Here is a 24798-nt window from a genome sequence, read left to right as displayed (position 1 = left end):
TAAACATTTAGTGACCTGAAAAGAGGTCTGACAAAACTAGACCATGTAGATAAAGTGGGCTGGAGACAAGTATAAGGCAAAGAAATATACAGCATTAAGGTAGAAGTTGTTCCAAAAACTTATCTTTAGTGTGAGAAAAACAAGTGTTGAGTCTTTTATCTGATTTATAAGACATTTTCTTTTAATGCAAAATTAAATTTCAGATTTTAAGTGTTTTATTCTTCAGTATTATATCAGCATGATCAAGAAAATTATTAAATTATTTACTTGGACTTTGAGCACTACTCCTAAGTTTATGTTAGAGATATCTAAGTTAATAAAAATATCATCATTATTTTCAGGAAAATAAAAATTGCCTTATTAATTAAGCAAACCCACTCAATGTACTCAATGTTAAGAAGTTTGTCACAGGAAAAATAGAACTAGAAAGGAGAGGTAACCCGTGCTTGCTTCTCTGATCTACCAATGTACTCCACCCCTCTCTCTCTCTCTCTCTCTCTCTCTCTCTCTCTCTCTCTCTCTCTCTCTGTCTCTCTCTCTGTCTCTGTCTCTGTCTCTCTCTGTCTCTCTCTGTCTCTCTGTCTCTCTCTGTCTCTGTCTCTGTCTCTCTCTGTCTCTGTCTCTCTCTCTCTCTCTCTCTCTCTCTCTCTCTCTCTCTCTCTCACACACACACACACACACACACACACACACACACCTCTTTTTGTTAAACAGACACACATGCATTCAATGTTCAACATTATGTACTGTTTCTTGATGCTAAATGCACATATAGATGAACACAAGGATAACAACATGTCAACAGACCCATCTAATCTATCTCAATCTCAAATATGAGGTGTATGTCTCTTATTTGTTTAAGAAGTAAATTATGACATCAAGTGTATACTTGTAATCTCATCAATCAGGAAGTTAGAACAGGAAAATTATAAGTTTGAGGCTAGGTTACAAAGTGCCTTTCAAGACAGACAAAGCTATAAAATGAGATCTTGTCAAAAAGAAAAAACAAAAGCAGGGGTGGAGGAGTGAATAAATCAAAACAACTGAGAGAAAATCATCTAACACCCTGATACTCTTATGTAGTGATGTAATTGAAAAATTGCTTAACATTATAAAACAAAAGGTCTACCTTGGAGAGCTCATTTTCCATACTCCTAAGAAAATCGAACTAAGATCCTCCAAATTTTCATTGCAAAGTCAATGAGGCCTCTCACAGCCTTATCTCCCAAGAGTCATCTGATTTGGATATTTCACTGATGTTGGGGCTATGAGTTAAGTACTATGGCTTAAACAATACTAAATATCCCTTCTCTTAGTCCCCAGAGCACAGCTGAGTATACAACTATGCAAAATACCAAAGAAATCAACACATAATGACATGGTACTGAATAACAATAAAAAGGTTTGGGGATATTAAAGTTCAATTCATAAATGTCCCCATAATCAGTTCCCAGTCTGTCTCCAAATACCCAATTAAATAATCCAAGGCAAGCATTAGCAAACTAAAGAATTTAATTTTTTCTTATTGGTTTAACTCCATCTTTCAGGATTCAAGTTTATATTTGAATTTACTGATGAAGTTTAAGACTATGCACTTGTGTGCCACCAGGAAGGATAGCAGGCTACCAAGAAGAGACTTGATACCCTATGAGCATATAAAGGGGGAGGAGGTCCCCCTCAGTCACAGTCATAGGGGAGAGGAGTAAGGGAAAAATGAGAGGGAAGAATGGGATGATACAAGGGATGGGATAACCATTGAGATATAACAAGAATAGATTAATAAAATAAAATTTAGAAAAGACTATGTACTTGCTTTCAGGAGGTTCTTCCTAGTGATTACATGCCTTTGGGCTCCTGCATAGCAGAGGGTATTTTCTTTTCACAAAACACAGTAATCTAGCAAAAGATGTGGTTCTCTTACAACTTAGATGGCATTCATATTAAGGAATGTGTGTGTGTGTGTGTGTGTGTGTGTGTGTGTGTGTGTGTGTTTGTGTGTATGTGTTGCGTGAGGTAATTAACAAATGAATTAGAATAACTTTAAATACAGAAAATGCAATTTACATCTCATTGAATCCTTTATGGCTTGACTTTTTCTTAATTATTTTTTGGCTTAACTTTTAAAATTAGAAAAATTAAATGTAAGTATAGTACCCTATTATCAGTATACGAAAGAAATGCCCTTGCCTTGAAAATGAACATCACTAAGAACAATCAGAGCAATTTTGAATCACAAATATGGTCATAAAAATTGTTTACGTCCTTTTATTTACAAGTAATCTAAGTACTTGTTAGTGTCTAGGTGTTTGTTATCTCAGAATCCTAAATCCCATTGCAGTACCAGGAAGGGGTGGGACTTTTTGGAGGTGACCAAGTCATGACTAGGTCAGATGCCTCCAGGACAGAGATCTGTACTCTCATAAAAGAACATAAGGACGTTCCATCTTTCTTTATATCATGTGATGATATAGCCAAAAAGGATTCATCTCTGAATCCAAGTTCAAGCCTTTATAAGACACTGCACCTTTGGCATTTCAGTCTTAAAATTCTCTATTTGTAGAGATCTGAGAAATAAATTTCTGTTGTGTATAAACACTTAGTCTAAGGTATGTTCTTTTAGAGCCCTGAATGGTCTTAAACATGTTATTTGATTTCTTGAAAATGCTTGCACATTGCATGTGGCTACTGGTGTTAAATGGTCTTTTGAAATAAGCTATATTAAAGTAGACATGCACTCATGTGCACTGTATCTCTCCAGTGGGTCCATTAGACACATTATAATTTATTTCTTTGAAATATGGAGTCATTGTTAGATCATTCTTTTATAAAGTTAGTTAAAAGTGGTTTCAGAAATGAAGGAAAATTAGTTTGGTTTATATCAACTCAGAATGAGATTTCCAAATGTTTTGAAAAATTTTTAAAGATTCCTTGAGCAAATGAATGCTAACAAGTAAAAGAAATGTACTCATATCTTATACTATGTGTAATAATTAATTCACAATATATCCTAGACTTAAATATAATAACTGCAACACTCAAAAGCAAATTTGAGGATAAATCATTGTAATCTGGAGCTAGGAAATGGTTTCATAGATATAAATAGCATACACTTAATAACATATATATGAATGGTGAAAACTTGATAAATTGTTGAGGTCTTTAATCCATTTGGACTTCAGTTTTGTACAGTTTTGTACAGATAAGAATCAATTTGCATTTTTCTGCATATAGCCATCCATTTTGACCAGCATCATTTGTTGAAGATGCTATCTCTTTTCCATTGTAAGGATTTGGCTTCTTTGTCAAAAATCAAGTGTCCATAGATATGCAGGCTTATTTTTGGGTCTTTGTTTCAATTCCATTGGTCAACCAGCCTATTTCTATGCCAGCACCATGCTGTTTTTACTACTGTTGCTCTATAGTGCAGCTTAAGATCCAAGATAGAGATTTCTCTTGATCTTTTATTGTACAAAAATTTTTTAGTTATTCTGATTTTTTTCCATATGAAGTTGAGAATTGATCTTTCAAGGTTTGCAAAGAATTTGTAAGTATTTTAATGGGAATTGTATTGAATCTATAGATTGCTTTTGATAAGATGGCCATTTTTACTATGTTGATTCTCTCGATTCATGAGCATGGGAGATCTTTCCATCTTTTAAAGTCTTCTCAAATTCTTTCTTCAGAGATTTAAATTTTTTTCATACAAGTCTTTCATTCAAAGTGCAGAACAAGCAGGTAAGTTGTTTAGGGGTTAAGATGTTTTTAGGTCTAGATAGATATTTTAAGTTGATAATGATGAAAATCGCTCTGAGACTGCCTGAGAGATGAGTGTCTATGTATAGACAGTGCTTCTTGTTGGCTACAGAATTCCTGTGAATTATTATTAGATGCCATTCTTTGTGTGGTATGAATGAAGATGTCAGATGTCATTTTTCTGTGCATACAAAGAGCAGAGAAACAGACTTAATTGTTTTGTGCATCATGTACACCTTATACATTTATAATTTTAGGCCTGTATAATGCTTTTGAGAAATAATATCTTTTCAGAAAAAAATAACCAGACACTGATACTGGATTAGACCTGACAGGATTCATTCCTCTCAGCATGCTGGACACTGACATCCTGCATCCTTCATATTCCAGCACCAAGTGTTTCAGTTGCTGTTTCTCATCAGAACAGAACAGCTCCCAGGACAACTTCAAAGAAAACTTCCAATCCCAACTGGTCCAGCATTTCAGACTTTCCTACACAGGACTCTAATTATGCCTGGAATTTCTCAGCGTTTAGAAACTGGACCACAAACACTATTCCTAGCTTGTTTAACCATTTCCTCCAATTTTATTGGAACCCCTACAAATGTATTATTCATCCCAAATCAGCTGGAAGAAACCTTAAGAGATGACAGCCCATTTCCCTTAAGGGGGGTTGGGTAGGTTTTGGGTTGCTTTCTTGGGTGATAGATGTTTAGTTTAACTTGGAGTTGGTTATAAAATATTATTGGTTTTATTTAGAAAGAAAAAAAGATTAGACTCAGGCATGTCTCTCCTTTATCTTTCATTGTTAGATTTGGAGATAGGGGTTAAAAAGAAAGAAGGGGTAAGATAGAAATGTGTGGGGATGATAGGACAAAAAGTAGATTAATGGCTCTACAACTTAATTCCTTGATTGTTACTCACAAGGTTATTTTTAATTCACTGGTTTAGAATTTTGTATATAGATGCAAAATAAGCTTAATTTTAGATACAGTGGTATAGAATTTAAATTTAAGATTATTCTTCACACACATTTTATATATATTTCTACTCTAATATGTGGTATTGTACCCATACAACTCAATTATAAGACAAGGTTTACTTCTAATACTTTGAAAGTGCTATATTTTGGGCAGTTTAGGATAAGTAAGTTAGTTATACAAGTTAATTATTAGTTGATCAAATAATGGTCATATCAATTGCTAGTCTATTTTTTATCACAATAATATATATCCTAGGTGTAACAAATAGATATGATTCTATAGAAAGATAATGTAAAATAGTTGGATAAGGTCTTCAAAAACCTCAGAGACGTACAGAATATGGCATTTAAAGATGTTTTTATTATTTTAAAGATTCAAGGACAATGAGACAGGTTAACTCCTGGCAACACCCAGCCTACCTTAAAGAAGATGATGAGCATCAAAGAACCTCCTTATGGAGATGGCTTCAAATGTGGCTAACAAGCCACTGGGGGAACTGTCCTTGTTTCTACCACAGACAGAATTCTGCCTAAAAAGGCAAGCTTGGATGCAGGCAGAGTCAATGACCAAACTCTGCCAAGACAGGGTAAGTAAGTCCTCAGTAGCTCCTGCCTCACAAATATGTCTGTCAGATATATTGGGCCAGAAAGCTGAAGATGATGCTCCAACATTATAGAGAATTTTGGGTGACTGTTCAGGCAACAAACCAACTGTCTCTGTCATTTTCTCATTTGGGAATCTGCTAACCTGCACTCTTTGAATATTATGTAATTACTTATATTAATTCTCAAGTCTCTGATGGCGTTGAAGACCAGATAATTTAGTTTTACAATTAAGCTTAGTTGTTTAGGGGTTAAGATGTTTTTAGGTCTAGATAGATATTTTAAGTTGATAATGATGAGATATGATACTGATTTACAGTCTGAATTTTAGATGCACCAAGATAGGAAAGATGTTTTCTTCAAGGCTGCCAAATACAAATAGCCAAACACTATGAATGTAACATTTATATAATTCCTGATTGTTTCATGGTTCTTCTTGCTGTATGTAGTCTACTGTATATATGTGTAATAATATGAATGTATATGTAAACAAGAAAAAGAAAAAGAAAGAAAAATTGATAAATTATACCTCACTAAATCAAAATGCTTTGAAGGATACCATCAAGAATGTGGAATAAAATAAGCAAAGTAGAAGAAAATATTTATAAATCATAGGCATTATAAGAAATTTTGTCTAGAATATATAATGGACTTTTACAATTCAAAACTAAAAGAATAAATAATTTAAAAATGTCAAAGAATGTAAGTGGACATTTCTCAAAAGAAGATACACAAGGCCAATCTGAAAATGGAAAGACATTCAGTATCACTAGTAATTAAGAAAACACAACCAAAACTCATATAGAAAATACAAATTCACACCCTAGCAACTAGAATAAAAAAGACAGTAACAAATGTCATTAGAGATGTAAACAGAATCCTCAGATAGTATTGTTCTAGGAAAGCAAATTTAAGCAACAAAATGCTGGCAAAACAGCCTAGTGGTAAACTCCCCTGACTATGAGGTGAATTCTAAGTTCCATTTCAGTTATAATTAATGACTACCCCCACAGACGTTGCCGGCAGCTTTGTGGAATATGTCATTTTCTGGTCACAACCTATTTTATAGCTATCTACTGATTTCACTGTCATTTAAAAATGCGCCCAGCTGCTGTTGTTTGGAACTTACTGTTTCCCAAAAGTTCAAGTAGTAAAGGCTTAGTCCTCAAGAAGGTACAATGTAAAGGAATTGAACCTTTAAGAGGAGAATCCCTAGTCGTGGTATTTGTGTCACTGATATTTGAGAAGATAGTAGGATTCCAAATCCTTTCTCTTTGCTTGTACGTGTCCTGACACTGAAGTGAGTAGCTCTGGTCCACTCTGTTTTCTTGCTCCAGTCATATGCCTCACCTTAGGCCTAAAAGCAATGAGGCTGACCAGCCATGGACTGAAAGCTTTAAAGCAGTGAGCCAGAATAAACCCTTTCTCTTAATAGGTTGATTGTCATTTATTATCGCAGGTATTTGTTCCAGGATCAGAAAGTTGACATATGAATTTATTCTCAGATTTCAAGAGTAGCCATGAGCTCTTGATTTAGTTCAAATCTATCCCTAATTTAATTCAGTGAATAAGTGTCAGGGAGTGAGGAAGAAGAACAGAGGAGAAAAGATCAGTTTATCCCTTCATTGTTTCACAGAAAGATTCTGTTTCAAAGCAAGATCTTTAGTAAAAGTAAGTTTAGAGTCTTGGGGCATTTTGCCCAGTGAGCCCTAAGTCAAATTGCAGTTGGACCACCTAAAAGGACGATGAATTACCAGCCCACATCTATAATTTCTGCATCCAGGAGGTTGAAGCAAGAGAATTTTAACTTCAAGACCAGCTTCAACTACACAGTAAATCCCTGTCATTATAACAAAACAAAACAAACTCAGGAGTAGCCATGAAAGCCACAGAACTACCTAGTACAACTATTGCACTGTTTTTCCTAATCATAAGTTTAACAACTAAAAATATCAGCAGTTGTACCAACCTACATCTAAGCTTTTACTTGTTGCTTTTATTTCTTTTCTCTTTTTTGTTTTTGTTTTGTTTTTGTTTTTTTGTTGCTGTTTTGCTGTTTGTTTGTTTTTTCAACACAGGGTTTCTCTGGGTGGCCTCAGTTGGTCTGGAATTTATTTATAGACCAGGCAGGCTTCGAAATCACAGAGATCCACCTATCTCTGACCTCCCCCCCCCCCCCAGTGCTGAGATTAAAGGCATGAGCCGCCATGCCTGGCATTACTTGTTGCTTTTAATGTGTTGTTAAAAATAAACCCCACATTAGTGGCTCTCTTGGGTAAAAGATCATGATGGCCAACAGATGGGATGACAACAAAAATGCCCAAGTGAAATAGTTACTATACATTCATATCCATAAGTACAATTAATTACTTAATGTTTACCTGAAGCTTAGAAAACTTCAATTTAACCTGTGAGGTGTTATACTAAAGTAACATGTTATTGTGCATTATATAATTAGGGCCATTTTGTCATAATGTAACATAAGAATAAATAAACATACTGTGTTATTATCTGAAAATCACATTCTATAACTGTACCTGTTACACTATATTTATTAACAGTACCAACTTTTATTGTTTCCCATAATATTTTCATAATTCTAAATCAGAGACTGATTTAAAAATCATCCATAATAAAAATACACAATGGCATTTAAACAATTTGGCAGTATTAATGAATATAAGAGAAGTACAAAGACTTTTCTTACACTTAAATATTAACATTATGATGAAAAGTATAGTTAAACAGAAACTACAGAGAGATACTGCCTCTACTTTGACTAAGAAGCATGAAAGAAGAAAGCTGCAAGTCTCCGAGTTTACTGAGTGACCTGACACATCCTTCCATGGGTCCTCACAAGCCAGTGGGCACCTGAGGGAATGGGTGAGGTGGTAGGCAGTTAGATGACACAGATTAACCCATGATGCTGATGTGGCATCTTTACTGTCACAAAGTCAAAATGAATTACATTTTTAATTTAGTGTCATACTTAGTAAAACAGTCAGACCCTTTTCTTAATGCCTCAGCATGTAGTCTTGTGATGTTATGCAGGTAGTTATCTATTCCTCTTTCCCTAATTTGCAAAAAAATAAATTTAAAAAGGTTTGAGTCAATCACTGCTCACTCACACACCAGAGAATCTGAGTTGAAGTTGTGTTGACTCCCAATGCATTATATCTACCACAACCTCACCTAACAGGAACCTATTCCCATTCCTATATGTATGTGGCCATGCACATACTAGTCTTAGAAATCCTGAATCTAGCTCTATGTCAAAGATATTATAATTTCTAATTTAAAGTCTTATTTATTAGATTTTTATAAGATTTTCTCTTTAATACAAGTTATCATTCTTAAAATATGTCATAATTTTTGTACCAGTTCAGACATTAAAACAAAAATACTCATCTCCTAATACACAATTCAAATTTGTAACAGAAATAGTACAAAACCATTCATTCCCAAATGTGTGTCTGTGGTTAACTGTTGGTTAATGTATGTCTCCACTAACAGTAGCCAGCACTATGGGAGCCAGAACAGCACCTTAAATCAGTATAGAAAAAGATGCCTGTGATGGTTACTATTGCCAGAATGATGGACTTTAGAGTCACCTAAGGCGCCCATCTCTGGATGCATCTGGAAGTTTCCAGAGAGGCTTAACTGAGGAAAGAAGATCCATGGGAAATGTGGGCAGCACCATCCCACAGGCTAGGATCCCAGATTAAGTAGAAAGAAGAGGATGAGGAGCATTGGCTTCATCCTCCTCTGCTTCTTAGCTGCAGATTATAATATAACTCACATCCTCATGTTCTCCATCATGATGACCTTCGAATCATGAGCCACAATAAACCTTTCTCCATTAAGTTGCTTCATTTCAGATATTTTGTCAAAGTCATGATAAAAGTAACTTAATACAATGTGCTACATGTTGGTAAAAGGATTCTTGTGTCCAAATAACCTGTTGACATTTTTATTTCTTCCTCCATTGAGTGTTTCAGTAGAAAACATCATCTTGCAAAGAAGCAGGTGACTACTAGAGGGTGAATTACATAAAGGTTCATTCTGCATTTTGAAGAATCAAAGCTCCTTGTTTAAAAAGCTATCAGACATAGAGATATGGGCCCAAACTATGCCAAAATGTACATAACAATCTTTCGGCTTTATGACGACGAAGAGCATAAACGCAACCATTTGCTACAGGCCCCACCTCACAAGTTCAACACATTATCCATGATTTAAATGGGAATGTGGCTTCAGTGCATGCTTTAAAATCATGGAGTATGGCATGGGGGTCCTATGAATCACAGACAGGGAAAAGTTCCTTACTTAAAACAGATTTAAAGACAAGGTACCCACCCCATCTCTCCAAGTCCTGTAGCAGCTTCTGTACCAGACAATCCTTGCAAGGATATATAAGCATATCACCTTGGAATCAAGAGATAGTGTCTCCCAGTGATGTAAGGACATTTTTTTCATGACCAGGATAATAAGCATAAGCAAACATAAGATAGGCACCTTTGCTAGAAGACTCTTAAAAGCCTGGGGTTTTTTATCCAAAATTCATCATGCATACAAGAAGTGTAGGGATAAAAATGGAGCAGAGGTTGAGGGAATGGCAAAGCAATGACTGGCCCAACCTGAGGCCCACACCATGGGAGAGAGCCAACACCAGACAGTATTAATGAAATTCTGCCATGCTTGCAGACATGAGCATAGCTTAACCGTAAAACGTTGAGTGGTGGAGGTTAAAGGTGAACTGCGGAGCTGTACGGAGGGATGGAATCACACCATGCAACAGATGCACTTAAGAGGTTTAATAGGGAGATACAGGAACTGTCTCTGGGGACACATGTGGAGAAAGAGGGGGGGGAGCGCCACGTGCAGGGTGTCTTTTATATGGCCCAGGACAGGGCCAGGGTCCCGTGGCAGGTAAGCAGTGATATCACAGGTAGACAGACTAAAGCAGAATCTTAACATTAGCTGTTTTCTGAAAGGTTTCATCCAGCAGCTGGTGGAAACATGAAGAGCCCCACAATCAAATGAATAGGGAAGCTTGAGAGTTTTGTGGATGAGTGTGAGGAAAGACAGAGGTAGCCGGAGGGGTTAAGGACACCATAAGAAGACCTACAGAGTAAACTCACCTGGGCTCATGGAGGATCACAGAGACTGAACCACTAACCAAAGAGCATGCACAGGCTACACCTAGACCCCATACACATATGTAGCAAATGTACAGCTTGGCCATCATGTGGGTTCCCTAACAATGGGAGTAGAGGCTCCCTGTTGCCTGTCTTTGGATTCCTTTCACCTAGCTGTGATGCCTTCTCTGGCCTCAATGGGAAGGGATGCATTTAGTCCTGCTGAGACTTGCAGTGCAAGGGTGGGTTGGTACCTTGTGAGCCTCAGGAGGAAGAGAGGGGGAAACAAGGAGGTGGACATGAGGGTTAGACTGGGAGGAGAGGAAGGAGGGGGCCAGGAACAAGCTGTAAAGTGATTTTTTTTTAATCTGAGTTTCCTAAATATATATCCTAGCTGCTACACAGATCTACCTTGTATAGATGTAAACTGAGCTACTGGACATTGCTTCTAAAAAACTGAAGAACATGTGGACACCATGAGATGACAAGAACATGAAGCCCAGCCTGCCTGTTATTCCTGAGTAACAAAGCCCTTTTTCTGTGTCTCAGAGTCTCCTGTCTTGGACTAGCAGCTCTGTTACCTGTGACGAGCTTAAAAATTCCATATATTTTGACCTTTGTTGGTTCCTGACAACTGATGGATGTTAACTTCAATCTGTTCAATTAGAAAGTCCTAGTTTACAAAGTAAAAACCAAGCTTACCTGTATAACAGCAATGACACAAGTGAGTCTCAAATGCATGAATTGACGCTCTCTGAAGAAGTCACTCATAGCTGAAGATCCTGAAGAGTAGTTAAGGCCCTAGAATTTTTGTCATCAGTCATTGTGACAACTAAAAATGTTGCAGATGGAGCCAAAGTTGTCTTTAGCTACTTTAAAGCCCATCTATTAGCCACTTATTTTCAACTTTTGCATCTGACCTAACACCTTGCGGTTGTGGCTACTTGTAAAACTTTCGGAATGCATTCTTAGCAATCTACTAGCAATCTAAAGCTAAGAATGTTATAACATCCAAAACCTGCTATCCCCCACTGACTCAGTATCTGGTAAAAGTGATAACATGATTTCTTTCTGTTTTATGATTATAAAAGCAAACATAATCTTTTCCACAGATGAACAAGTTATGTGGGGTCACCCAGAATCTCTTTTCTTGGGCCTTGATCACTTGTATTTGGCTAAAAAGAGATCACTCAGTTCCTTTGGATTAAGGCCTATGTTTTGCCTCAGAAAAAGCATTATACTTACTAAGAAAACAAAGCAAACTATGAAGTGTGAAGGTTTTGTGATTTGGTGATGGGATATCTGACTACAATTTAAAGATGGAGAAATCATAACACTTCTGAAAGGGAAAGGAGAATTTTTTCTCTAGTGATCAGTGATGGTCTAAACCCTGGTTAGATTACTGGTTGTGATTTTTTTCAGGCTTTTTAAGTCAGGGTTTTTCTATAATGGCCCTGGCTGTTCTAGACTAGCTTTGTAGACCAAGCTGGCCTTGAACTCACAGAAATCTACCTGCCTCTGCCTCTCGAGTGCTGGGATTAAAGGCATGCACCACCACCACCGCTATTAGTTATGATTATAACCCACAACTGTATAAGTGCATCAAGCTATAAATAATTTGCATTTAATTAATTTAAATCATATCTCAAAAAAGAAAACATTAGAATCTTCAGGTTTCTAAAGGTTGAATTTATGGCAGTTCATTTTAGCTTTAGGTCAAAATGATTCACAAAAACACAAAGAAAAATATTGGTGACTTTTATGTAAATACTGCCTATCACACTTTGTAAAGAGGCAGCTATAGCTTAGAAACTTAAGAGTATTTGCTCTGGAGTTAAATAACTTCACTGTATACTCAGATTTTCACTTACCTTCCTAGACTTGTGAACTCTTTATGCTTGGGCTTCATAATTTTATTATATTTTTTCATTCTTTGAGAATTTCATATATGAATAGAATAAAATGTGGTATTAAGGCCCTAGCTCCAGCTTCTAAATTCTGTATTCCCCTCATCATGCTCCTCCAATTTCATTTCTCTTTTTTATCTTTCTGATAGCCTATTATGTTCAGTTAGTCCTGTCCATATTTACACAAGTGGAGGGCCACCCACTGGGCCACATGGGAGGCCTACAAGTGGCCATACCCAACAAATGAATGATACTCCCTCCATGAACAGCTATAATCTGCCAACTTCTCAGTAAATTATTTGGTCACACATTGTTATAGGAACAGAAGATAAGCCGAGAGACATCCCACATTAAGTTGGTTCCTGTGCACTCAAACTACTTCTAACATTTATCATCCATTTCATTCAAAGCATCTCCTATATCATACATATTCATCTATCAAATCATCCCATAGACCCCCTAAAATGTATACTTTTTATATTTTTAATTAATTTTCTAACAGTCTTTCTTCTATTTAATATCTACTATTATATATGTGATGTGCAGGGACTTTATTTCACTCAGTTACCATTGTAAATGGGAAAATATTTTTGAGGTAATGAAAAATCTAAATCTAATATGAGCCATATCGATAATAAAACAGTACACTTTAGCATATTGGGTTACTGCTTTCAACTTTCATCAAGAGTAAAACAGAATAATAGTGACTGCTAAGTGTTTAATTAGCAAACTAAGTAAGGTATCCCAGCAAACATAGCCTTTCTTTTCTTAATATTTATAGCACCTAATGTTCAACAGGAACACAATAAAAGAAGACAGGGTTCAGATTGTTTATATTTTAATCATAATTAAGAAATATTATTTTTGATCTGGTCTTTAGGTCCTTATTTTTGCATTTTAAAATACAACTCAGTGTTAAATATAGAAAGTGGGAAGAATTGAAATAGTGAATTCTCCCAAGCTATACTTTTAAGAGACAGCTTTGCAGAGAAGGTTATGGCTCACTTCAGTGATCCACTGTAATTGCTCAGACAGCAAAATGTTACAGAGGAGAAAGACATTTTAATTACAAGCACTTTCATTTGCATCTGGGAAGCAAGATGCACTACATATATAAATACAACAAGGTTTGGGCTTCCTTCTCCTTTCTTGCCAGTCTGGAACAATCCATCTGAAAACCTGGCTTTTAATTCTACTACTTGGCTCCTTATAATGATCAAAGTATGTGCTTTTGACAAAGAACTGTTACAAAGCATTTTTCTATCCCTAAGATTTTCAGAGTAAAGTAAAAAACAAACAAACAAACAAAAAGCCTCATTATCCTAAGATACATCCCCAAAAGTGTTTGAATTTTAACTTAGAAACCTGTCAAGGTTTTTGACTTGTTACTAAGTTCCTTGGATCCTCAATAGGGCAGTCTAGGCAGTTTTTATAGGTATACGAAGTGAAGACAATGTACTAATGACAAATTACCAACAGCTTAAAGCCTACAGGCAGAAAGTTCTAGACTCCTTTAACTTCCTTTTCAAATTTACTTTTTCTCTCAGTCTGATTCCATTTCCTCTCCTGAGCCTTCCTTGGGACCACAGCATATGGTGCCCACTATTTGATCACTGCCTCTTGGCAAGATGGCCATGTCAGCACACAGAGGGAGAGGATTCAGGCTGATGAGACCTGATAGGCTGTGGCCAGACAGTGGGATAGGACCTCCCCACCCCCACCCATCAGAGGTCTAGGGGAGGGGAATAGGGCAGAAGAGAGAGGATGGGAATGGGAAGATAAGAGCAAGGGGATAACAATCAGAATGTAATGTGGGAATAAATTGTGTGTGTGTGTGTGTGTGTGTGTAATTTATTATATAATGTGCTTCCTATATGCTCCTTCTTCAGTCTTGCCTGACTCAAAGTTGTTTCCACCCTGTGTCATAAGTGTTGCCTAAAGGGTGAATCTGAGTTATATTGGCACCTGATCCGTTCTTCTTTACCTTCTAACTGGACTACTTGCCAGTCCCTACTGACAACTACTATCTTCAGCTTAGTTCTTGGTTTGTACTACTCTCATGTGGTCAAAGTTTAAAACATAATGCTCACTTTTCCATACCAACCCACCTTGAGCTTTTCTATAGTGACTAACTCCTAGGCTGTCATCATAAGTCAATATGATGACTTCTATAGCTTTTGTCGACCCGTAGCTTGTCCTGTTCTGCCAACAGCTCCTAGCTAGTATTGGACCATCAGATCCAGCCCAATTTTTTCTGCCTGCCCCAAAATTCTTCATGCAAGAACTCTTTACCCTGCTCCTCCTTCGACAACACCTGAGGCACAGGAGAACGTTTTAACTGTATTAAGTTTAGAAAATAACTGGGTGTGGTGAGCACCTGCCTCTAATGCCAATGTTCTGAATATTGAGGCAAGAGAATGCTGAGTTTATGCCAGCATGGAATGCATTGCAAAGAGAGAGAGGAGAGAAAGATAGTATGTACTTGACAAAGAGTCTGTGGTCCTGAAAGACTTCATAAATTTCAGAACTGAAAGTGGACCTGGCAAAACTTTTAAAACTTATGAGTGAGGTTTTTAAAACTTAAAAGTGATTATTCCCAATAGACCAAAGAGGATGGGAGGGGAAGCCAGTACATACATCCCATATTTCAAAATGCTTAACAGTCCCCCACAAAAAGGCATCTAGGGACAGAACAAGTCAACTGTAAAGCCATCTCACAGCACACAGCACTAGAAAATGATTGAGAAGCTCTCTGTAGTTTATTCCTCCAGGACTGAGAGACTGGCTGTGTTTGTGCCTACAGTTATGAACCAGCTTTTACAGTAGTCACTAGTATTCCCAATGAGGAACTGGTATACCAGGAAGAGGAGAAAGCCATTCAGGAGCTTCAAGTAAGCCACCATCTGATAATCACTCATTTTAAAACACAACTTAAATGTAGTCAAAATAGACCAAGAAAGATACAGGGAAGGAGAACAGGGTGGTGGAAACTAAATGTAAAGGTTTAGGAAATCAAAACTATTCCAAATGATGCTGTGTTGAAATTTTTAACCAGAACTCTTCGATTGCACCCTAGACTGGAGCACAGAAACTTCAGGAATGTATGTGAGTCTCCTGGAAGTGAATGGGTAAACTGAGGCTAGAATTGGGCTCCAGAAAGGCTCCCAGTCCCCCTTTCCTGCCTTGTACACAAAGAGAGGCAGCCCAGCTCCCCCCCCCCCTTGCACACATACACACTTATTTATTCTCTCTCTCTCTCTCTCTCTCTCTCTCTCTCTCTCTCTCTCTCTCTCTCTCTCTCTCTCTCTCTCTCATTTTATTCACTTTACATCCTGAACATACCCTCTCCCTCCTCTCCTCTGGGTCCCACCGTCCCACTTTCTTTCCCCTACCCTGCTCCATTCTCCTCAGAAAACTGGAACCGCCCTTACCAACACACCCTGAAATACTAAGTCGCATCAGAACTAAGCCACCCTCTCCCAATGAGGGTAGGCAAGGCTGCCCAGCTAGAGTCAAGTGATCTAAAAGCAGGCAATCTAGTCCATATCAGAGACAGGCCTCGCTTCACTTGTTAGGGAACCCACATGAAGACCAAGCTGCTCATCAGCTACATATGGGGGGGGCAGTGGGGGGGCTAGGTTCAGTCCATGCATGCTCTTTGATTGGTGCTTCATCTCTGTAAGTGATCATAGGGCTAGGTTAGTTGACTCTGTCTTCTTACGGAAGCGGTCCTTCTATCCTTTCCCATACTCTTCCATAAGAGCTCTGCTATGGTTTGGCTGTGAGTCTCAGCAGAACATTTAAAGTAGCCTGGAGAGGAATAGGCAGAGGCAGCCACTTGCGGGCTGGGACCAAAGTTCCTTTCCTGGGCTCCACAGGACAACCCTGCTGTTCCCTGCACCAGTAGGAAGAGGGCAGAGTAGTTGGCCCTTGCTTCCAAGCTGCTCCAGTGCCAAGATCTTGGTCACTGCAGTTCCCATAGCAACTGTGGCACCCGCAAAGGGGCCACCTGGGATGCACTAGGGGTCAGAAGTCATCTCCTTGGCAACAGAAACTTGCCTGAGATGGCTGCTCCAGCAGGCTGCTTCTGCCGCATTGCGTGCTGCTTAGCAGAACCCCCAGGAGGGAGCTGCCCGGTGGGTAGATGCCCTGCAAGCCTAGGAGGAATGCAACTGCTGGGTCAGGCAGGGAGGAAACCTGCCTTCTGCAGCCTGTTCTGGTCACCAGCTTCTGCTGGATTTCCAAAAGGTTTCCATGCTTTAAACAGATCAGAGTTACAGAATTTTAAGACTCACAGTTCTGTACAAAATAATGTTTACAGTTGTAGGCCAGGGCCTCCACTCAAAGCCATAGCTTCCGTGTAACTTTGTTGTCCCTGATACAAACTCCAAGTGTTCAACTCATGGCACAGTGGCTCGGCATCCTCCACCCTATTAAAGTGACTCTTGGAAAAAGGAAGAAAATCAGTTTGGTGGTTGGAAGTACACGGAGCCAAGAAATTGGAAAATTACTGCTTTTTAAACTACAAAAGAAAGAAATGCTAGAAGTGAGAAGGCTTCTTTAGAGACAGCTGCTGAGTCAACAAGGAGAGGAGAGAGAGAGAGAGGGAGGGAGAGGGAGAGAGAGAGAGAGAGAGAGAGAGAGAGAGAGAGAGAGAGAGACCCAGATGTTGCCTTAGAGAAAGGATATTCAAAGAGAAAAAAAGAAACAAATCACCCAACTTTTTCAGAAAAAGAAATAACAAAGCACAATAAAATAAAATAAACCCAGATCTGCTACATAGGGAACCAGGTGGGGCTTAAGCCTTCATTCATGATTTTAAGGACAAGTTTGACAAAGAAAATGCAATTAAACCTTGACTTGGGATTTTAGAGAAGGCTCAGGTGTGAGATCTCAGTTTTTTCAGATTCAGAACACTTCTGTAAAATCACCCAGGTATACAAAGAGCTAGACACTGATGCCACTGCTCTCATTTTTGTTTACCTACTTAAGTTTATGTGATTAGTTTTGTTTTCATCATTCAGGAAACAAGTGAACACTGAATTTAACCAACTATCATACTGGCAGTGACACCGTACTGTGGATCAGCTTTTTAGAGCCATCAACTTTTCATTATTTCTCTTGCTATAACACTTTACAAATATGCTGCATATTACAAGCAGAAGCTTTATTAGGAAACAGGAAATGCAATAGTGCCCAACACAACTTTCAGTGCTCTCTATAAAATAGGTTCTCTGTAGACATGTGTTCTTACTTTTGACCTCCATATTTACAAAGCCCTAGGATTTCTTTCTTTTGACTTCCCTAAGGATGTTACATTTTTTTTTACCAAAGTAGAATCATTATTTTGTAGCAATTGAATAAATACACAAGAAAAATATCGAGATTCAATGACCCTTCCAAAACAGAATAGCAAAAGTCTGGAATTGCATGTCAGGAAATAAATTGAGAAACTGAGCCATTTCTCTCATAAAATTCCCTGCTCTCCAATGCTCAGGTTTAACTTACACATAGTACACAAACTAAAGGTCTAAAGAAAAATGGATAGACTAAGCACTAACAGGTAGATAAACATGTACATCTATCTCTGACCCACACTGACCTGAAGGTAGGGCTAAGTTGGGCTCAAAGGTGTGTTTGTTTGTTTGTTTGTTTCTTGTTTTGTTTTTCAGCTCCAGAAATGCAATGACTGGATTAAACTTCACAGAGATAGAATTTCTGCCACACTGTTCAAATGTCTCAACTGTTTCCCTCTAAGGCATAAGAAACTATTTGGAATAAATATTTCCACTTTGATACAGATGCATGATATTTATAGAAAACTTATGAGTCAGTGTAAATAAGGCATGATGCCAAAATGTGCAAAGGAGTGAAAACATTGGTTGCTATCCTTGTTATCATTTGTATGAAAACACAAAGGTTTTCACTGTATGTCTCACTACAACATGGCAGGCTGGGTTCATTATAAAGGAATAGTACGCTGTAGAAAATGTGAGGCGCAGTGTCGAGTCAGCTTTAGCACATTCACAGAGGAATGCATCACCTGGACGACATCATCTGCATTGTGAAAGCTGAGCTTACATTATTATACATTGATCTTATACTAGTTAACTTGGATGTCAACTTAAAAAAAAAAACAGAAAACAATCCACTCTTCTAGCAACTCAGTACTTGGAAGCCAAGCTAAAAATGCCACCTTTGATTCATGAAGTGACACTGCTCTGTGTAACTTAACTTTACTACCTCAGTAACTAAAACCTCCTTGATGGAATCTAGACCCAACTTAGTTTTAAAATACTACAAGAAAACCATACTATCTGAATTTGATATTTTCATTTTCTGTACACTTCATGTTTAGAAGTTTTGGTCTTGCCAATTTGTGGCTCACACAGCTCTGCAGAACTCCAGCAGGCTAAAAAGAAGGGGAAAGCGGTACTTACTCATTTTTTCCTTCCTTATCTCCCTATTTTCTCACTTCAAAAGGATGTGACATCCCTATATACCAGTAGCTTTTTAAAAATGTATATATAAATGAGTTACTGAACATACGACACCTAAAACAATTATTGAAAAAAAAAAGTGGGCCTTGAGGATGCCAATGCCAGTAGGAAACAGGTGCTAACAGCTGCTATCAACCTCTGCTTGTTCTGTGGTTAAGTTACTCAGCAGATGAGGCTGAGTTCCATAAAGAGAACACAAAAGGCAATGAGTCTATGGAATGTTCTCAGTGCACTTTGTAGAACTATGTATAGATAATCTGCTTCCTACATATCCTCCCACGACAGATACCTGTACTCAAGATGATTCTCACACATTGTAATATATCTTAAAATCTGAGTTTTCCAAAGTCTCAGACTAATAGGGAGGCTTGGGGGTCTTGTGTGTGGTGTATCAGGCACACCATGTGAAAGAATCCCTGAAATCCTTTGCTTGTTTTATGAGTCTGGAGGGACAGCAATGATACAACCTTAGTACTTACCACCCATATTTGTTACCCTATTATGCTTTGCTTCCAGAACAGTGACCTAGTTTATTTCCCAAACCAGCCTGATATATATACCTATACTGGTCATTCTAAACCATTATACTGGTTCAAAAAACATACCAGGCCTCCTCCAGGCAAAACAAGTACCTTGTACTTAGTATATTCCTACTTAATGATTTGCCTAAAATACAGTCACCTTGCATGACTCATACTTAAAGCAAAAGCTACAGAAGTTAACATTTCTTCTAAATGCACAGTTATTGCTCTGCTAGGAAAATAACTGAAAGTAGGACATTTGAGCACGTGTATGCATCCAAATGTGCTCTGTGAAAATCACTGTACTGTGAAATACTAGGTATTTTAAAGAAAGTATTATATTCACTCTACGTCCAAAAATTTTAAGCTACTGTGATTTATTTTTTTTTTTAAAGAATATGTAGCCAGTGAGACTGAGGCAGAGTATGGGATACCTGCCCTAATATGGGAAGTAGTTTAGGGGGTTAATATTTGCCCTGCCTCAGGTTAACTAAGGCTATTTAAAATATCATCATCATCATCATCATCCCACATGCCTGCTGCATGTTCTTTTCTCATTAGATACCACACAACACCACGACTGGCAAAGTAATACTATGGAGTTGATTAGTAACTTCTGAGTTGCTGCATAAATTTCACCTTTAAATCCATGTCTCTATTATCTGCTTACTTTTACACCAACCTGCTCTAAAATTCGCAGGAACCTTTAGCCCAACTCCCCACACTTGTTGATGATTTCAAAACTGAAAATAATAAGTAAATTATTTCAAAACTTGAAAAGATTAGAACGAAAAACTAACCTAGAATTTGTCCCTAAAGTGGTAAGGGATGCTTTGCACCACATTCCCCAGTGCTTGGCAGCACTCTGTCAAATTTTCTTAGTTTGAAACCAGTTAGTTGTCCTCCTTGTAGACTAAGATAACGTAATAGGTGGTAGCCAAACTGCTCTTTTTGTTTTTTTAACAGTTAAGAGGATTTTAGTCCTTGTTTTATTTTAATTACCCAATTAAATTCTTAGTTGTACTGCTATCTTGAGATCAAAAAGCTGCAAATTATTATAGGCTTCATGTTAATAGCAGAAGAGTAGACCTCACCAAGTATAATATTCAGAGGAAATGGCAAGCATGGGTTTGAGTCCAGCTTACAGTTCTGACCCATCAGTGTTCTATTCTTTTTTTTTTTTTCCAGATCTTCTAAGTGCTCGGACTTCCAGTTTGGACTAAAATCCCTGGCAATCTAAGACTTAACTCTCCTGTTAGAATAGTAGGCAATGTTGTCAGACCCACTGTGGGTGGCCAGTCACTACACCACTCAAGTACATTAGCACATGTAAGCTGAAAAATAAATTATTCTTAAAATAAATAATAATTTGTTTAACAATTTTCAAAACACTTTGGAAAAAGAAAACTATTCTAGAGGGATGAAAGTGGGTGGGAAGGGGGTAGTCTAATAAAAAGATATTGAACTGAACAGGGATGATCAGCATCTCCAGTGACATTATTTACAGTGAAAACATAAAGACCTCAGAACAAACAAATGGCCAAGTCTCAAAAACAAAACAAACAAACAAAGAGACTTTTTACTGTGTTCCTTCCTCAGAAGAGAACTAAATCTTTTCACAGAACAACACAAGAAGGCTTCCAAAGGCCACTACTTTTACTGTGTGAAGTAGTAGTGGGCCCTCCCTTGCGACTACAGCCTATGCCACTTTGGGAAGTCCTGCCGACAGCTATTTCATATCCAGACCATGAACCGTCGCTGCAGATGTAGGTGGGTATTATTTGAACCAGGTATCAGTAGTGTCAGGCTGTATGCCAAGGGCTAGAAGCACGCCTTGAGGCTGAGTTGGTAATGCAGTGGGTAAGTAAGGTGACCAGTCTGCTGCCCCCTTGGACAAATCTCAGAATGGGAACACCCTTTCAGAGTTGCTACATGCTGAGTAGCTAAAGAACAGAAGGGTAAAAGGACAGGAGACTGAAGGAGGTTGGTTAGACAGGCAGTGGATTTAGAACACAGGGTCTAGGGCTATATAGGACAGAAGCAGCAATTCCACTGCAGCATGGAACCCTCCTAAAAGCCAATAGCCGTCTAGTTCCAGAAGCTCCACAATCCCCCAAGTGTCCCAGTAAGGGGCAACTTCCCTTGGCCTGAGCACAGAAACATCTGCCCTTTAGACACTCATTAACAACTCGCAGGCACCTTGCTTTTTGCTGCAGAAGTGGTGGCCGCAAAGCGTCCTCGACCTCCACACCTACTGTCTCCATCCCCTCCCACCCACGCTCCTCTGTTCTCTCTGCAGCCTGGAGCCACAGCCCCCTCCAAGCGCGTCATCCAGGCGATGCTACATTTGCTAGGTTCAGAAGCTGGGAGAGAGCAGCCACTTGCTGCCCAGCCGTGGGAGTTCTGGATGCCAGCGTGGCCCACTGTGAGCTCCAGGTGTCAGGGCGGCCGCGGAGAGTCATGATCTAGTGCACCGCAGTGCTAGCTTCAGCAGCCTCCGCCACCCGCTGTCACTGCAGGACAGCGGATCCCCCGCCCCCTCCGGCCCCTCAACACAACTCCAGGCGCACACACACACAAACCCGATCTAGGTCCTTTCCCCCCTTTGCCCAGCCAGGAGATACTAAACACTCCTGGCTGACAGCGGGAATGATTTAAGAAAAGGTTGCACTCAGCCTCCTTTGCCACAGCTGCCACCACCAGGCAGCCCTCCGGCCTGGCTGCCTGAGGGTTGCTCGCCGGCCGATTTGGCTGCTCCCAAATGCCTCAGACTAGATAGACACTGAGAAGTAAACCCCTGGGACCCGGCTCCCAGAATCACCTGCATTTGCATTTCTTATGTAATATACTGCAAGTTTCCCTGGTTGGAGCCCTTTGGAACTGGGCGCATGATCGCCAGGAGGCGTATGGCAAGGACCCTACGTTCATCCCACACACATAGTGTGAGACCCACGCACACGATTTCCACGCCGGTTTTTAAAAGGGGAAGGGACTTAAATGGCATATACTAGAGAGACTGGGCATGTTCTCTGGGTCTTGCTTCCTCCGAGCACAAGCCCTGCTCCAGTGTTCGGTGTTCTCAGGCTCGATGTGTCAGAGACAGACTAGGGAATGAGTTAATAGCACTCAGAGCTAGACGGGGGAGGGAGGCGGGGGCTGACGGAGGAGCCAGGCCGTGAGGGAGGGGACGCTTTTACTTTGCTAAAGGTGATGGGGTGGCGAATAATGTGCAAGCTAATCAGAAAGTCTAAAGCTATGCAGAAGTAAGGCAAGCTCTCGGCTCTTTCTCCTGCCACAGCCATAAGCCATAAGCTCTTCTGTATTCCACCAGACATGGGAGACCAAATCCACTTAGTGGGGGGATAAAAAAAAAGTTTCCTCCTCCCTCGTAATGATGGATTGTGTCACAGCTAAGAGCTGTTGATCACGGTTTTCGGGACTGGAGGACGCAGATCTGGCGGTGGCTACTTGTTTATTCATGCAACACCTCTATATGCAACACTGTCCGGGTTCCTTGCATGTTCCCCGGCCTCCTGCATAGCAAAACTGCAGACCTAGCTCCGTGAGCAACAGACAGGGTATTACCAGGAAAAACAGAATATGATGCATGCTTTGCTTACCAGTTGGGTTCTTGTTTTTCTTAAGACTCTTGCCACAAAGACACTGCAGCATATGCGTTCCTTTGCTGAAAATGTTCCAAAGAAACCACATTGATTTGGGCGAAAAGCAACCCAGCAGCTTAGACACCCTGAGAAAGAAGAGGCCCTTGTGGTTGCATAATAATAACTTGAAATCAGTTCTCCTGAAGAGGGGCACCGGTTTTACCATAGGAAAAACGTTAATATTCCGTATCTTCTTCCAGTTTTTTCCCCTCACGTGGTATTTTTCTTTGCGACTTCTCAGCGATTGTTTTTTCTCGGCCAGGGTGAATGATTTATCCCCTCTTGATCACCACTGGATCATGACCAAAGGGTTGGAGAGAAAAAAATCCGTTTTCACATGAAGCAAAACCAAAAAAAGCAAAGAAATCCCAACCGAGACCAGAACTAAGCAGGGAGAACAGTGATGCACAAAAGATCCCCAAAGAGAAAATCATAGCCTTTTACTCAATGGAACTGAGGATGGGCGGATCTGCAGAAGGCAAGCCGGATTCATCTTAGAGACAGAAGACTGCCATTGTGTAGTCCCTAGGAAAGAAGAAAAAGAAAAAGAAAAAAAGAAAGAAAGAAAGAAAAAGGAAGAAAGAAAAGAAAGAAAGAAAAAGCAAAACACCACCATACACACTCACACACCAATACCACCTCCGATATGGGTCTGGCTGCCAAAGACTGAACCTTCCTTCTCCCGCGGTCAATTTTCCTTTTTTCTTTTCTTTTCTTTCTTTCTTTCTTTTTTTAATATTAAATAAGCAATCACCAGAGCTCCGTAGGATCGGACTGAACCTGCAGTTCTCAATCACGAAGAGATGTGCTGTAGGTGCCCCCTCCCCTTTTCAGTCTCGTAGTAGGTAGAAAGCGCCACAAATCTCCTTCTTCCTTCCTTACACCCTTTCTTCCAGTCTCCGGCCGCCGTGAGCATGAGGAAAATCTCCCCTCTGGATCCCTTGCCCAGCCTCGGCAGTGAGTTACAGGCATTAGAGGGAGGAGGAGGAGGAGTTGAAGTTTGCATTGAAAAGACTGGCTTTCCATGACGTAGCCACGTGCTTTCAGACCCGTCACCAGTGAGGTGCCTCAACCAGCCCTGGGAGGGACTGTCACTGCAGTGTGTGCCACCCCTCCGAAGCGCTCCCCTCCACCAACTCCAGCCCAACCCCAGAGACCCTCTTCCTCCACACGCAGCTTACAGGCCTGCAGCTGTCTCTAAGAGCCAGCCAAATGTTCTTCTGTTAAAAGCGCATTTTAAAAGTACAATTAACAATTATAATGAGTAAACCTTCGAAAATACACAGGGGAGGAGTTTAATGCCGTTGTACATAACAAAACCCAACTCCACTCATCATCTTCAAAAGCAGCATTAACTCTCCTTAAATATTAAGGAAAACTCACGTCCATTTTTTTCTTGGGATGTGACTTCCTTTTCATGCTCATGGAAAAATGTAAACCAGGTGGATGGCAAATATACATTTCTAGAAACGGCCTTTTAAAAAGACAAACACCAAAATCTAGATGAAAAAGCATATTTTTGTGGGGAGGGTCATATGTACAGGACAATATTTATGCCTTTTCTAGAGAGCCCATTCCTTTGAAATACTTTTCTGGACAGAAAATATCCTGATTAGCTCATGATATAACCAGTGGCTTGTTTCTGCTTGATAAATGAACCAGCATTAAACTCATGCTTTTTCCCCCCTACATCTATCACACAGACTACAGTATCTCCTAGCAAGGTAGGCAC

At 39.4% G+C, this 24798-nt stretch overlaps 1 protein-coding gene across 2 annotated transcripts in view; it reads right to left on the bottom strand.

Moving 5' to 3' along the window:
• The window catches only part of FGF14 (fibroblast growth factor 14), a 554596-nt gene extending 530480 nt beyond the window's left edge, over nt 1–24116 (bottom strand). The window contains exon 1 of one of the 2 annotated variants that reach the window (XM_084767839.1): nt 23025–24116. In XM_084767839.1, coding sequence (XP_084623965.1) covers nt 23025–23232 — 208 coding nt within the window. In that variant the 5' untranslated portion in view covers nt 23233–24116. The remainder of the gene's footprint in view (nt 1–23024) is intronic. The other variant, XM_084767841.1, reaches the window with a different exon arrangement.
• Between the last annotated feature and the right edge of the window lie 682 nt (nt 24117–24798).

This window comes from Acomys minous (genome assembly GCF_964271855.1).
Source record: "Acomys minous genome assembly, chromosome: 18".
Lineage (NCBI taxonomy): Eukaryota > Metazoa > Chordata > Mammalia > Rodentia > Muridae > Acomys > Acomys minous.
Note: the sequence above shows the minus strand (reverse complement) of the source record. Positions and strands in the feature narration are given on the sequence as shown.